Source organism: Alosa sapidissima, chromosome 11, assembly GCF_018492685.1.
Source record: "Alosa sapidissima isolate fAloSap1 chromosome 11, fAloSap1.pri, whole genome shotgun sequence".
NCBI classification, from domain to species: Eukaryota; Metazoa; Chordata; class Actinopteri; order Clupeiformes; family Clupeidae; genus Alosa; species Alosa sapidissima.
The window spans coordinates 23535180-23550925 of NC_055967.1; the positions used below are offsets into that span (position 1 = coordinate 23535180).

At 42.9% G+C, this 15746-nt stretch overlaps 1 protein-coding gene and 2 long non-coding RNA genes across 4 annotated transcripts; 2 read left to right on the forward strand and 1 right to left on the reverse strand.

The window, feature by feature from the left end:
- Positions 1-1387: 1387 nt before the first annotated feature.
- LOC121723683 lies at positions 1388-12815 on the reverse strand. The gene is made up of 3 exons (XR_006035013.1): positions 12726-12815; positions 6252-6256; positions 1388-1399 (listed from the first exon to the last, which is right to left on the reverse strand). It is a non-coding gene; the product is annotated as an uncharacterized LOC121723683 (long non-coding RNA).
- Positions 4793-9811, forward strand: LOC121723680 (ADP-ribosylation factor 4). Of its 2 annotated transcripts, none has more exons than XM_042109595.1 (6): positions 4793-5004; positions 5612-5692; positions 5906-6015; positions 6494-6565; positions 7330-7455; positions 8743-9811. In XM_042109595.1, the coding sequence occupies exons 1-6, from the start codon at positions 4938-4940 to the stop codon at positions 8827-8829; spliced, it is 543 nt and encodes a 180-aa protein (XP_041965529.1). In that variant the 5' UTR covers positions 4793-4937; the 3' UTR covers positions 8830-9811. The 2 variants fall into 2 exon arrangements, with proteins under 2 accessions (XP_041965529.1, XP_041965531.1); XM_042109597.1 differs by lacking the exon at positions 4793-5004 and adding an exon at positions 5150-5173.
- On the forward strand, positions 11368-13784 carry LOC121723681. The gene is made up of 4 exons (XR_006035011.1): positions 11368-11382; positions 12510-12639; positions 12824-12892; positions 13375-13784. It is a non-coding gene; the product is annotated as an uncharacterized LOC121723681 (long non-coding RNA).
- The last annotated feature ends 1962 nt before the right edge of the window (positions 13785-15746 follow it).

Consider the following 15746-nt stretch of genomic DNA (forward strand, 5'->3'; position numbering starts at 1 on the left):
GCATCGCTTGCCCTGGATGGCCTCAATGGAGGGGAGTGAGGAATGCGTTGGGGAGTTTTCACCACCCTCTGCAGTGCTTTTCGGTTGTGGGCAGAGCAGTTGCCATACCAAACTGTGACACAGTTGGTAAGGATACGCTTGATGGTGCAGGGGTAGAAGTTCACCAGGATCTGAGGAGGCCGGTGGACCTTCTTTAGCCTCCTCAGATAGAAGAGATGCTGGTAAGCCTTCTTGATCAGGGTAGAGGTGTTGAGGGTCCAAGAGAGGTCCAAGAGATGTGGACACCCAGAAATCTGAAGCTGGTGATACACTCCACTTCAGTCCCATTGATGAGAATGGGTGTGTGTGCTAGCCAGAGGTGGGACCAAGTCACTGTTTGGCAAGTCACAAGTAAGTCCCAAGTCTTAGCAGTCAAGTCCAAGTCAAGTCCCAAGTAAATACAGAGAAGGGCAAGTCGAGTCCAAGTCCAAGTCACATCAAAGCCAAGTCGAGTCCAAGTCCAAGTCCCAATCTTTTTCAAGTCCTGAACAAGTCATCAGGTACTCTTCACTTAATAATGCCATTATTAGACTATGGATCATAATTTTAGCACTTCCATCTAATCCACAGTATTTTTTGTTTATAAATACAGATTAAAATATGTTCAATGTTTCTGTCTTGTAATCTTTTACGACATATGCATGCGCATACCTGTGTAATCTGTAAACGGATAGCTACATAACACTCAGCACAGCTGCAAATATATATATTGTTTTTCCAAATTGCGGAGCCCACTGTAAGGATGAGTAATACTTTGACTGATGGCAGTTCACTGCGCTAGGCCACAGATTTGCCTGCAAACAATTTATTAGGCTGTCTGGCAGTGGCGACTCATAAGGGAAGCCAAGGTCAACACTTGTATATTATTTAAAAGATAATAATGACAGTAATTTTGTTTTAAAGTATTCATTTCTTAAGAAATACTACACATTTGATGCTGTTTATCTCATTTGTAAATGGTGCACTGTCACTTTAAGCCCATTGTGTCACACGTTCTCATAATGATCCTTTTTTTACCAGCTCCGTTCAAATATAGCCTATGGCTAGTCCACAAACTCAAACATTGTTTGTGCCACATGTATAGCACAATATTAACAACGATAAGCATGATATTAAGTTGGCACAAACAGCTTTCATTCCCTTGGAAAGAGAAGCATGTATGACATGATGCTTTACATTTTCTGTTTGCAATTAAAAGTGAATTATGAGCCTGGTAGCCAGTAGCCACCTAGCTACAGTAGCTGAGTGAAATGTATTTCAATCGGCATATCATGTGCTTCATGTAAATAAATTATTGAATACTTCAAGACTATTAAGACCAGTTCCATTACACAAGGCAAAGACAACTCTTCATAATATTCTTGTCCACTTTCCAAATCACAGTGAGTGCAGCTATGTCATAGTGACCTGGATCTCATAGTTTATAACAGTACAGTAGGCTAGTGAGAACCGGATAATTCACAATCTCCTCTAATCTCGTATTTGTTGCCTTCACGATTTCCTTTTATATGTTTCTTATATTTAAAAGAAGATATCAATCATCATCAACAATGACAAGCCAGCTGGAACCTACTCATTTTCTCTCCCTCTCGTGCGTGCTTGGATGCGTTCTCAATTAAATGCAGTAGGCTAGCATAAGTTCAAGTTGGATCTTAATGGAGAGGACTCGAAAAGTATCAACTTTATGTAACATGCTGTTGGTGCTTTTTGACATTAAACGTTCTCTAACAAGAGTGCAAATCAGTTTGCAGTAAAGCTACTAGTGATTGGCTAAATGTTGGTCCTTCCTCTGTCTCTTTGTGCCCTACACACAGTGCGTAACGCGTGTGGGGGTAGCGGCAGTACTGTACTGTGCTCTGGCCGCTTGTCTCCGCTATTTTTTTTTTTTTTTTTTAGTCGCGGGAAAGCGTCTGTGGGGTAACTGGTCCACGATCAGGAAATTTAGTTTTTGATTCAAGACATGTCAAGTCATCACAAGTCAAAGAGGCAAAGTCCGAGTCAAGTCTCAAGTGAATAGTATTCAAGTCCAAGTCGAGTCGCAAGTCATGCCGAATTTTATCAAGTCAAGTCTGAAGTCATTAAAATCATGACTCGAGTCTGACTCGAGTCCAAGTCATGTGACTCGAGTCCACATGTCTGGTGCTAGCTTTAGACTTCCTGAAGTCCACAATGAGCTCTTTGGTCTTCAATAATTCTGTTAAAAGGACTTGCAGGAAATTGTGGGAACATATGAATTTGATGATTATATGCAAGCCAGCTAATGCTGCCCACTACAGCTAAGTCTGCCTTCATCCATGAATTGTGACTGGTTTCAGAAACAGCATCCTCTGAACAATCTACAGAGAGTAGCTCAGTGCAATTAACACACACATTGGATAGCATCTTAATAGATCAAAGTCAAAGTCAAAGTCAAAGTCAGCTTTATTGTCAATTTCTTCACGTCAAGACATACAAAGAGATCGAAATTGCGTTTCCTACTATCCCACGGTGGAGACAAGACATATTTTATCAATTAGGTCCACAGACAAACATAACATTCAAGTAAACAATATAAAAAGTAAAAATAAGAAGGCACATACAATGAAGAAATAAGAGCAGCAAAATTTGGTAGAAATTGTGCAATTGTGCATACAGTAGACAGTCAATATAATAGTGCAAAAGTCAGGCCAATAAATGGCTGAGGTAGTTTTGTTTGACCTAAGTATGCAAGTGGCATAGTGGTGCAAGTTATGTAAGAGCAGCAGAAGTGTGTTCAGAAGTGTTCAGGACAACAGGACAACAACAACAAGTTGCAAGTGTGCAAGTGTACAAGTGGAGTAGTGCAAGTGGAGTAGTGCAAGGCAGCCATTTTGGGTCTAAAAGTCCAGGATGTTATGTAGCTGAGGGTGGAGGGGGGAGAGGGGGGAGAGATAGATGGCATGGCTGTTGTGCAGGAGATGGTTGTCAGGAAAAGTGACATAAACTGTTGCCAAGATCTGGCAGAATGCTTCTTTGAAAATGTTGAAAGTAAGGCACGAGGCTACAATGACATATACTTATTATTTAACAACTATACCATCACAAACTCCATGAAAGACAGGACGAGACAGGTCCATACAATGGGAAAAGCACATGATAAGGAATACAAAATACAAGACTCTACACCAATCAAAGACTTTAAAGCTTTCCTGGGATCGAAGGAAACCAAAGCCATCCTCATCCTCTACCTTGGTCATAAAGCTGTTGAACTATGTAAACTACCAGTCACAGTTCACACACACAAAGGTGGCAGTAGCAGTAAGTCATTTTGACAAAACCCCATATATCTACATGTCACACAGATGTCTTGGTGCTTGCCCTTCACAGGGTACCAGACATCAACAAAGACAGCCTCATTATCATGGGCACTGGAGAACGTTGACAAAAGATACAGCCTAGAAATCTTGACGCACCCTAGCGGCAGCAAATGTAATTTGCAGTCAGGGTAGTCTAGCAACTCTCTGTTGGCTTGTGAGGTGGAAAAACCAAACTTCGCTCAGGGCAATCACATTGTGTATAGAGTCGGTGGACCTATCGGGTATCCTATTGTATCCTATCCTATCAGGAAATTGAAAGTCAACCGTTTGTCCCGCCATTTACCGTTTATCCCGTGGGAAAGGAGGTTTCTGTTTTAAGTCAATCAAGTCATGATGGTGTCATTAACACACAGGCTTGTAGTAGGTCCTCATCCATCTCCAGACGTGTTAGCTGGATGTGAGAAATTTGTGTGTCAGCTCCTCAAAACATGGTTTTCAAACAGCTAAAGCCCTTTGGTGGAACATGTTTAAAACTCTAAAACCCAACCAGGGAGTGGAAAAACTCGGGAACTAGGGAAATCCCATCCCTATGATTGCCCTACCATCGCCTATTGCTGTCCCCATGCTCGGATTTCTGCCCGCGCAGCCTAGCGACCCACTATTTGCCCGATGACAACTTCTAATTCCTATGGACAATTCATCCCCTACACTGGACTATTTGAACTTAACACTAAATAGGATTCATGCATTATCATACTGGTTATGTAACCAACCACTTTGTAACATATACCTCAGGTGGCTCTAAATACCATGTTCTATTCTCTGTATAGACCTTACTGTCCTGTAACTGACCCCAGGCAGATGGGTCAGGCCCTTGAGTCGTGGATCTGCTTGAGGTTTCATCAAAGATCCTTGATTACTAGCACCATTTTTTCTCCAAATGTTTTGGCAAATGATGCAAAACATGTTTTGAAAATAGTCTGTATCTCACTTGTCTACCTTATTAGGTGTATATTTATCAAAAAGTTGAGCACTTTAAGCCTTTATATTATTTTTCCGCATATATTGTCCGCCATCTTGAATTTTGGCACTGAAAATTGGAAACAGGTTGTTTTGTATTCAATGGGGTCCTAGCAAGTAAAAAAACACCAGTTGCAAAAATCTATATGAATCGTCCCTAAAATAACACAATACCCCGTACTATCAGTCCATTTGAAATTAAATTGTTCTTATATTATTCAACCCAGTCTTGCATTTCCTAATATTAAGCATGTCTAAGACAGTGTTGCTTTGTTGTGGATAACATTTCAAGAGGACTGAATATTTTGATAATAACTAATTTCCCCATAAATATTTGCGTTAAGTGGACCCAAAAACTGCTTACTAGACAGATGCCAATTTTATTATGGAATACAAGCGCCCGCGCTTGCCAACATATCCGTAGGGGTAGGTACCCGGTACTTTAGTAGGAAATGACGCCATATCTTCCGCGGTGGCCGACAGGACGTGGCAGCACGCAAGCGCATATCAAAGGACTCTGGAAGACTACGAGTGTTTAAGTGAAAGAAACTCAGATTCTGGCTAAACTTTTGACACCAACAAGTCAAAAAAAGTCTTTCTAAAATGGGGCTTACAATTTCTTCACTTTTTTCAAGACTCTTCGGCAAGAAACAGATGAGGATACTCATGGGTGAGTCTCGACTAATCAGCTGGATGCTCCTGCTAACAGGCTAATCTGCGCTAACCGTGTTAGCTAGCCACTCCTAGAAGAAGGAAATGCCGGGTGGTCAAGTTAAAGTTACTACACGAGAAACTAGTCGAAATAGTTTGCGTAATTTTGTGTCTGTAACTTTGCAAAAGTAAGATATGGTTTATCGAACTGAGTGACCAGTTAGGATAAAATTCTTCAGTGTGTTCATGCTGTTTGATGAGCTGTTCTTTTGCTAAGTTAGCGATAGCTATCATAAGTAGCAGTGCCTTATCTAGCCATAGCTAACATTAGCCATACGCTGAAATAGCTGGAAAATGGGAGGGATGTGAACCAAAACCTAAGGGTATTTACCTTAACCATATGCCTTAAATACTGTCTCACCCACTCATTCTCCATCTAAAGGCCTCATACACACATTCAGGGCGATCGTTTGGCTCAAACTCGGTGGTCTATCTATTTAGCGATGGCTAACAAGTTAGCTCGTTTGCCACCAAGACGATAGTCCAACTTGTATGGGTTTAACAGTCGAATCAGTTGTAGCAGCTATGATCATTTGATTGATTTGGTGATCACTTCTCTTTCGCAGTGGGTTTGGACGCCGCCGGTAAAACTACCATTTTGTATAAGTTGAAACTCGGGGAGATTGTCACCACTATTCCTACAATTGGTAAGTTTTACAACTCTTACTCGATGTGACGAAGTGCATCACAACAGTTCACCCTATATTGGATAACATATATTTAGCGCTCACGAGTCGTTCTGAGTTGTCACCTGCGATTGTTATCAGAGTTGCCCCTCGCCATGAGCGGGCACTTACTTGGCCTTTGCATGTCTTGTGACTCCAGAAGTATGACTGTTTGGAATGTCTCTCTACGAACAGGCTTTAACGTAGAGACGGTCGAATACAAAAACATCTGCTTCACCTTGTGGGACGTCGGCGGCCAGGACAAGATCAGGCCTCTGTGGAGACACTACTTCCAAAACACACAGGTACCATGATCTTTTAGGCCAGCAATTTTCAAACATTTTGCAGAGAGAATAAAGATTTAGTTGCTGATTTTAATTTGTAGTATTACCAAATGTTCTTTAATTCAAACATGTATGTATCAAACATCATGCTACTGATTACGTAAATGTAGAATGTAACACATATGAATTACACACATGAATACGGTATATATATTTTAAATGTCCTGTATTTATTTCAACCTGTAAATTGTGAACACCTATGCTTGGGAAGCAAGGGCCATATCCAAGTGTTCTTATACTATAACTATACTTGATAAGGTATGCTCAAATGATGCCTCAAATCAAACTATCAAATGCTCTGTGCTGTGACGATGTGTCATAGGAGACTCGCCCTTTCAAAGGTTGTATGTAATGGCTGATTGTATGTGTTATTGTGTTGCTGTTGTGAGTGTAGATGTGTCTGAATCTGTGTCTGACTGAGGTCTGATCTCATGTCCAGGGTCTCATCTTCGTGGTGGACAGCAACGACCGAGAGAGAGTAGCAGAGTCTGCAGAGGAGCTTGCCAAAATGGTAAGGACCGAACAGAGGGAAGAGGGAAGAGGGAGGGTCTGGCTGGCACCGAAATGACACCATATTCTTGCTTGTCACAAGGTTTTTTTTTTTTTTTTTTCGTACACATTTTTGTTAGCCACAGTATTGGCCGATATCGGCCTTATGGACTCAACATTTATGGTATCTACTGATGGCAATGGTTGTTGTTTGTCTCATGTTGCATGAATTCAGCACAAGGTAAATGTTGTTCACATTCAGAGATTGTGCTTTGAAGGCCTGAACGACTTTTTATTAAGACTTTTATTATTTTAATTACTTATTAATGGTGTAGTTTCCTCTTATAATCGGTGCATCCAGATTTTCTAAAACAAAAGATCATGTGAAGATTTTCCTCTTTTGCTCGCTCTGCTGTTCCTTCTTGTACAGATCTGTGCCTGTGATGAGATGTGCATCAGTCTTTTAGACACTCCATTCTGGGGCGCGTTTCCCAAAACCATAGTTGGTATGTTGGTTGCAATGCAATTTCCCATTGCCAACCAACTAAGTTGCTAACAGGTTAGCAACTATGGTTTTGGGAAATGCACCCCTGATCACTAATAACACTAACACACCACAGAGGCTTTCAACACACTCTCAGTCCGTATGCGTCTAGAACAATGAGCTGAGGGTGTGCGTGCGTGTGTGTGAGTGAATATGCTACGGGTTGTTGTGCTGAGGTGTGTGTGTGTGTGATGGTAATCATCTGGTAAGATGTGCTGATAATGATGTGTGTGTGTTTGCAGCTGCAAGAGGATGAGTTGAGGGACGCTGTTCTCCTGGTGTTTGCAAATAAGCAGGACCTTCCCAATGCCATGGCCGTCAGCGAACTCACAGACAAGCTGGGACTGCAGAGCCTACGCAGCAGAACGGTACGCATGCATTATATACGCACATGCACACATATAGAACGTATGCATGCATTACATACATATAGATTGGTATGCATGCATTACATACGCACATGCACACATATAGAATGGTACGCATGCATTACATACGCACATGCACACATAGAATGGTACGAATGTATTACATACATATAGATTGGTATGCATGCATAACATATGTACATGCACACATATAGAATGGTATGCATGTATTACATACATATAGATTGGTATGCATGCATTACATACGTACATGCACACATATAGAATGGTACGCATGTATTACATACATATAGATTGGTATGCATGCATTACATACGCACATGCACACAGAATGTTACGCATGCATTACATACGCACATGCACACATAGAATGGTATGCATGCATTACATACGCGCATGCATTACATACGCACATGCACACATATAGAATGGTATGCATGCATTACATACGCACATGCACACATATGGTACGCATGCTTTAGGTATGAGCTACACCAGGTGCGTAACAAGCGTTCCGTTCGCGGCATGGAAAATCCATTTTAAAAGACTGGTTTATTTTTTTTGAACGTACGTGCTGCTATCACGTCTGGTGTAGCTACTTCCAATGATTATAGTGGCAGCTAATTGTTGCAGCAGACGCTACGTGAACGGAACGCTTCAGTTACACGCCTGGTGTAGCCCATACCTTAAATGTATGTACTGGCACACACCTAGAATGGTACCCATGCATTACATATGCACTGGCACACAAAATACGGCAATAATACCAAAAATCGTGATCATTTTGGTCACTATAACCGTGAGGTTAAATTTTCATACCGTTACATCTCTACACACATGCACATCTACACATATAGAATGGTACGCATGCATTACATACATACAGGCACACCTAGAGAACCGTGCACATGCTTGTATGCACAGCCATGCCAGCAACTTTGCTCACAAAGCTGCCTGATGTATCATAACCTACATATGGATCAGTATACCGACAAGCACAATGATGGCACACATAACATAGACAGGCAGACACACACAATCTGCGGTGCGTTTCCCAAAACCATAGTTGGCTATGTTAGCAACTTAGTTGTTTGGCAATGGGAAATTGCATTGCAACTAACAAAGTTGCTAACTTAACCATAGTTAGCAACTATGGTTTTGGGAAACGCGCCCCTGATAGACACACACACACACACAATTCAGCAGTGCACCACACACGGGTTGTTTGAGGTGTGTAACCTGGTCTCTCTGTTTCTGTCCCTGCAGTGGTACGTCCAGGCCACCTGTGCCACCCAGGGCACCGGACTCTACGAGGGCCTCGACTGGCTCTCCAACGAGCTCTCCAAACACTAGAGCCCGCACAGGGACGAGGAGAGGAAGAATGGAGAAGAAGGAGGAGGGAGAGAGAGAGAGAGGGGGAGAGAGACTTCCAATCAAGGGACTTGTTGTGGCCTCTCTCTCCCTGCATCTGAAGGAGTGTGATCGGACGAAGGCGTCATCATGAACGAAATCTGCACCTGTTTGTTTCTTTTTTTCTTTATTCTTTTTTTTTTCTACTTCCTTTGTCCCCTGTTAACTGTCCTCCTTTCTTTTAAAAACACCTCATTTTCTATGACTGTAAAAATAGCGCTTTAAAAATCATACGGGGCTTTTATGTCATTGCTTTGAGGTTGTCAGAGTGGAGCATTGTGGGTAATGAAGTCTTTCCCTGATGGCCCAGTATTCTCATCCAGTGAGTTTGGTCTGTCATGAAGTCTGTTTAAAAACTTTGGGATGTTGGCTCTACATAGCATGAACCCCCCCCCCCCCCCCCCCCCCCCCAACATGGTGGGCTCTAGCCACACCCATGCCCCATCCACTACCCCTCCCCCCGGCCCCCCTCTGCTGCTATCTCAGAGGAAGGAGGGCAGCATCTGAGCTGCACCTTTCCAGTCTTGTGTGTCTGTTAGTGTGTGTGTCTGTCTGCCAGTATTTCCTGCTGCTGTGTGCTTGAGTGTGTTTTGACTGAACTCCTCAAAGACGTGGAGACCCCTCTTCCTCTTCACTCTGAGGTTCTAGAACTGAGCAGCTGCCTGAGACGCTCTGATTTCCCCCCCCCCCCCCCCCAGGACCAGCAGGGCAGCGCCGCTGCCAGTGTAAGAGATGCTGAGGTGTCTCAGGGCCAAGGCAATGCAATAACCCAGCCCCAGACCCGGTGTCTCTGTGCGTTTGGTTTCCTAAGCAGGTGATAAACAGCTCAAGTGCCTGGCTTATCTTGGTATCATTTTTAATTGTGGTTTTATTTGTTTTCTGCCCTGTCACTTATACATTTCTCAGTAAAAATGTGTAGCCACTGCTTGACATGTCTGCTGTTATTTTGACTGGGATGGGAGCTCCGTTCTGGGGAGGGAAGTGGTGGAAGGGCTGGAACTCAAACTTAGATTCTGCTGCGGAACTTAGAAACGGGACTTGGAACTCCATGGGGGAGAGCAGGAGCAGAGTGGGACACGATACTGCTGGGAGATCTCAAGCTCCAGCGGTCCCGTCCCCTCCCTGGCCCGATGTCTATATTTTAGGGGGAGCATCTGGGAAATGTGGTGACCACTCATCTGAAAAGTTTAGTAGTCTGCAGTGCACCCATCTCATACCTGCGTGTTAGGTCATCATGGTCATCACCATGTTATTACCAGGGCTGTGGAGAGAGGCAGCAGGGAGTGTTGGTGAGGGTCTGCCATTGCACAGTCACAGAATTTGTACAATCAGTGATATCATCATGCCCTTTTTAAACTCACCGTAATCTAGGGGGAGTGTGTCTGATAACCGGACAACGAAAGAGCCAGGGAGTAGGGAGATGAAATGATGCATGGATGTGGAATCTACAGTTTGAGCTGTGCTTCTGTGGAAATGCGCCTTTGGGCTTTGCTGTCAGCCTGTGGGGGGAGCATGTGGGCAGGGTGTCCTCTCTGGGTCGACCTCACCAAGTGTGTGTTCAATGGGAAAGCCCCTCTTTGCCGAGAGGCAATACGGGGGAAAAAAATATATAATAATTCCACATTCCAATAATGTATTTTAAGTACAGTTTCCACTTGTTAGTTTATGACATTTTCAAAAAGCAAATGATATTGGATTGAGAGGAATCAGAATATGCCTGAAGAGAAAGCCCTCTAGATAAAGGACAAATAGTGTTTGCAGTGTAATGTCAAGAGGCAGATTAAAATACACATTATGTCCTGTTTCTGTTTGGGGCAAAACAAGACAGGAATGGCAAACAACATTGTGTATGCTTCTTACAATATGAATAAATAAACAAAATTGTGTACGCCTCTTACAATATGGATAAATAAACCTTTTCTGCTATTAAAGACCGAACAGGAAATTCACCTGTGTTGTAAGTTGAGAGTTTCAAAACACTAGCGGCAATAAGTTTGTTGTGCCCCTGCCAGAAAGAGCACGGACACAAAGTTATTTATTCACCAGTAATGTTTATCAAAGCGCTTTACAGGTGTTAATGATTACAGTGTAATAGAAACATTGAGCTCTTATGACACTGCAGGTGTAGCCTACATATGTTATTGTGTAGGCAGATATATATGACCGATGTGTGAGGTCACAGATGTTTGACTGGCGGTTCCAGCTATGCTGTGCCTGACAGAGAGCCAGTACAAGTTCCCAACATCTCTCTGTAAACCAACATGGGCTCCCAACATTTCTGCTCTCTAATCCAACACGGGCTCCCAAAATCTCTCCTCTGTAAGCCAACATGGGCTCCCAATGTCTCCTCTGTAAGCCAACATGGGCTCCCAATGTTTCTGTAAGCCAACACGGGCTCATCTCTGTAAGCCAACAGAGGCTCCCAACATCTCTGTAAACCAACGTGGGCTCCCATCATCTCTGTAAACCAACATGGGCTTCCTCCATCTCTCCTCTGTAAGTACGCAATGTCATCTCTGTTTGCACATCTCTGTTTACACTCTGTTTAACACTGTGTGTACAATATGTTAGGCTATATGATATCTATTTTCTTTAATACGCCATGTAAATATGCCATGTGTCATCTCATCCGTGTGCAAATATGTCATAAAAAGCTGTTTGCGGTGAGCTTATTATAGACTGCTTGCTGTACTGCTGCAGGTGTGTAATGTGCGCCATCTCATGCAGAGCTTTTTGAACAGGTGAACTGTAGCCTGCGTGGATGCCATAATCACATTGATAAAACAGGCAGAATGTTGCCTGTAGCATATCCATATTCAGACACTCTGCTCCGTTTCTTTGAGGGACTATTATAAACCGAATCAATATGTTTACTTAGCAGACGTACTACATTAATATAGGAACCCTGTAGGAGACTCAGTGACTTCTTGTGTCTGTATAGTGAGTGGTCTGTGTCTGAGTGGTCTGTGTCTGAGTGGTGTGTGTGTGTGTGTGTGTGAGGCACTGAACACAATGAACATTTTTCGAAGCTTGGTAAATAATGAACATTGACTGAGTATTACCACAAGGGGGAACACTTTCACCAATGATGATGGGCACGTTTGCTGGTCGGCATTCTGAAAAGTGCTTGTTCCAACTCCAAATCATCTTATCACTTGTGCACATAAAAGTAATATCTCCCAATCAAACAACAAATGCTTTAGTACATCCATGCAACCTTGATTGTGTGCGAATTGCTGTCTGTTTTACTTTGTTTTTTTTACATTTTCAATTGATGTCATGTTGGTCAAAATGCATACTGGTCCCATGCAGAATAGACCATATTCTGACCATATTTCATCCCTTGAGTCATACAGTTTGTGTTGACTAGTTGTAATAAGGAGTGTGTTCTTATGTTTTAGGCTAGGCTACTCTGTAAAATTGTCATTTTTCCTTTGCAGAAGCTTTAAGGCCTTGCCGTATGAACTGTAACCTAAGCCTAGTAGGCCTATGGTAAAAACTTTGAAGCATATTCAGTCTCTTGCGATCAATCCCCCCACACAGTAATGTGTCATTTTGTTGTTTAGAAATAGCTAGGCTACCTTACATAGCCCTCTCTAACCACGCCTTCCTCCCTCGCTTAGGCTACGCATCGCTTCTGAGGAAATGAAACTAATGTTTGCGGAGGTGGAGTCTTCCGCTGGTATAAAAACAACTCTTCATTATTGTCAGGTCCTTTCTATCCTGCAGATTCGTCTGCCCGAAGGATCTTGGGTGAGTAGGCTAGCTTTTGTTTTTTAACTTTAGTTTCTTTACAATTAGGCTAAATGTAAAAACAACTTCAACATGCAACCTCCAACGCCTGAACTGCGTTATTTCCTATGTAATGAGTTGCATTATGCAGAAGCCTGATTTTTCGATTGGAAAATTTCTGAACTTCCGTGTATTTCTCAAACAGGGCGCGGTGGAGATGTTCTTCGCGTTGAAGACGCCACAAAGCCTCAAGCTGTCTGCTTGCTCTCTTTATGTGAGTGTACCAACGTCTCTTATATCCTCCTGCTAATATAACCTAGGTTTCCAGTTTGTGCGCAGCATAGCATAACAGCTTATGTATTCTATAATAACAACCTAAATTTGCTGATTCGTATATTTAAGCATAACTGGTGATCAGTTCATCAGCTCATAATGCTGCCAATTTGTTTCTACTAGGGGCTCCATACCCTTTTATGGAAGTGTCCACTGCTACCAACATTTGTGGATGTATTAGCCTACAGACTATGTTGTTGCCTGTTCTTAAAGTGGGAGCGTGCCTACTGCCTATGTTCCCACAGCCCTATGGTCCCACACATGTTCCCAGACCCTAACCCTAACCTAGAAATGTGGGAACATAGGGCTGTGGGAACATAGGACTGACCCCCTCAAAGTTATTGTGTTAGCTGGACTATGCCACACACACACACATACACACACACTGCTGTCAGTTGGCTGACGGTCGCTTCTGTTTCTCAGGATGTCGAGTAGTGGAGTAGTGGCGTAAAACCCCTACTGCCAAGGGTAGGGCACTGGGACCCTGTGCCCTCAGCCCCGGTGATGTCGGCGCGGGATCCTGATTCGTCGAGGTTCCGTGCGGGCCCCTGGTCTGGAGGTTCGGGTCTCTAGTGAGCAGCGCCAGGCCGTCGATTCTTCGACCGCCAACGATGCATCAGACACAAGAAGCAACCAAAAACAAACAAAAGCCACCAAACAAAAACCTCTCTTTTCCCCCATTTCCCTGGTGGCTTCTGGTTGTCTGTTGCTTGGTTGGTGGGTCGAGGGATGGACCTACTGGTAAAACGTTCAACCCGGATTTTATTTCAAGTGCTGTACGCTTGTTTTCCTTATCAGAAAATCAATAAAAATGGCAAAAGCTGGAACTGAAACCTTTCTGTGTGAGGTCTGTAAACTCTTTTCAAATCAAAGCGTCAGCTACTCTGGCAGAATAACTAGTAAATTTATTTGCCTTTAGGCCTATTTACATTTATTTACATTATCATACACAATGGCCATTTAGTATGCTTTGTATTTTATACTTATGCCACTAGATCAACCAATGACGACAATAGGAAATATATAAACAGCACTACAACGCCAACATTATATTAATTAAAAAACAAAAACAATCCAAAATATATAGAGTATGTACAATAAAAATGAAATAGACTTGAACCCACTAGTTCTGTATCTCTGACAAAGTACTGCCTGAGTTCAAAAATGGAAGTCAAGTAAACTGATTCTGATGGTAAGTAGTTTGCAAGCAAATGTCTGCTCTGTCCAGAATCTTTTGTCTTGTGTGTCAGTGTCTTGGAGGGCTTTGGGTTGCACTCTGTGCATATACAAATAATACATAGACACAGATGACCTGAATGAATGTGTCATCACTACTCAATGAAATAGCAAAACAGTGTACAAAAGAGCTAGGCTATGAGATTAAACAAGATTCCAAATAAAAGCATTTTTCTCCTTGACTTTACACAATACAGAGTGATGAAAAGGTCAGCACAGAACAATCTGTGTGTTCCGTGAGGCTTCTAGAACAGTCTGAGAGTTCCGTGAGGCTTATAGAACAGCCTTTGAATTTCTAGACCATTCTGGCTGTTTCCTGGATTCTCTTACTGAGAAATGAAACTAAGGTAGGTAGGGCTGGACACACAGCACCACACAACACAGACTCACACAGACTGTACGAGATAGCCTACAACACAATACAGACTCACACAGACCACACAAGATATAGGCTAACCACTCACTCAGACCAAAGAGATGGGCAGTGTGGAAGCATTAGGTGGAATTGCTTCTGCTTGGATATGAAAATAAAATTCAATAGTTTAGTATAAACATAACAATAAACACCTGCCCCAGTGGCCCTTCCTCTAGGATACAAATTTGCAGTGTGTGTGTGTGTGTGTGTGTGTATGTGCTCCTGTGGCTTTGAGTGTAGTGTGTGTGTGGGGCTCTTCAGCACCAGTCTGCCACTTATGCACCATGTGACTGGGTCTCAGGCTTTACTGAGCAGGACAGATTGAACAGGACACTCCCCAGAGCCACCAGAACGTTCTAGAACAGGGCCCAACATTCCACCTGTGGAGCTTCCTGCCCAGGAGGGTGGGGTTTACCGAGACACACACACACACAGACACAGACTGTTCAGACCACTCCAACAGACGACATATGTTTTGCCCTTTGATTTGTTTCACCTGTGAGATGTTAAGACAACATGATACACTTATCTTTGTGAATAATTTACACACATTTACACACACACACACACACACACACACACACACACACAGTAGCTTTGCTGTGGTCTTCTACTGTTGGTGCCAGTAAGCTGAGTCTCTGCTGCAGCTGCAGGGTTTATAAGGGCGAGATGCTGCTGATCGCTCCTCTTTTCTTGAACGCCTCCACTGAATGCACAAGTAGGTGGGCTGCATTTGAACTCAGGAATCTCCCCTCTCATCAATTCACTCTGGGAAGATTGATATTGTTATTATGACCGCCGCGCAGCGAAGCGGGATATCGGTTTAGTCAGATTTTTTTCTTTTTTTTTTTTCTTTTTCTTTTTCGCATGTCCAAATTTCCGTCAAGGATTCCTGGGACACTGTGAAAGTGTAGGATCATTATGACACCCTCTGAATGCATGCCAAGTTTTGTGAACTTTCGTTCATGGGGGGCCTTACAATAAAATAATTTATGTGTACATTTAGTGACCGTACACCAACAAGGATTCCCGGGACACTGAAAGACCGGGGTACACAAAACTTGGTGGGCATGTAACCCCACATGGATAGCATGGAACCATTGTTTTTCGTTTTGATCTGTAGCCCCCCCCGCTGTACTGTGAA

What these genes read in the sequence shown, in the direction of transcription:
- LOC121723680 (XM_042109595.1), top strand. Translation starts at nt 4,938, where the DNA reads ATGGGGCTTACAATTTCTTCACTTTTTTCAAGACTCTTCGGCAAGAAA. An exon ending in ACTACTTCCAAAACACACAG is followed by an intron (nt 6,016 to 6,493) that starts GTACCATGATCT and finishes TCTCATGTCCAG; the next exon opens with GGTCTCATCTTCGTGGTGGA. An exon ending in CAGAGGAGCTTGCCAAAATG is followed by an intron (nt 6,566 to 7,329) that starts GTAAGGACCGAA and finishes GTGTGTTTGCAG; the next exon opens with CTGCAAGAGGATGAGTTGAG.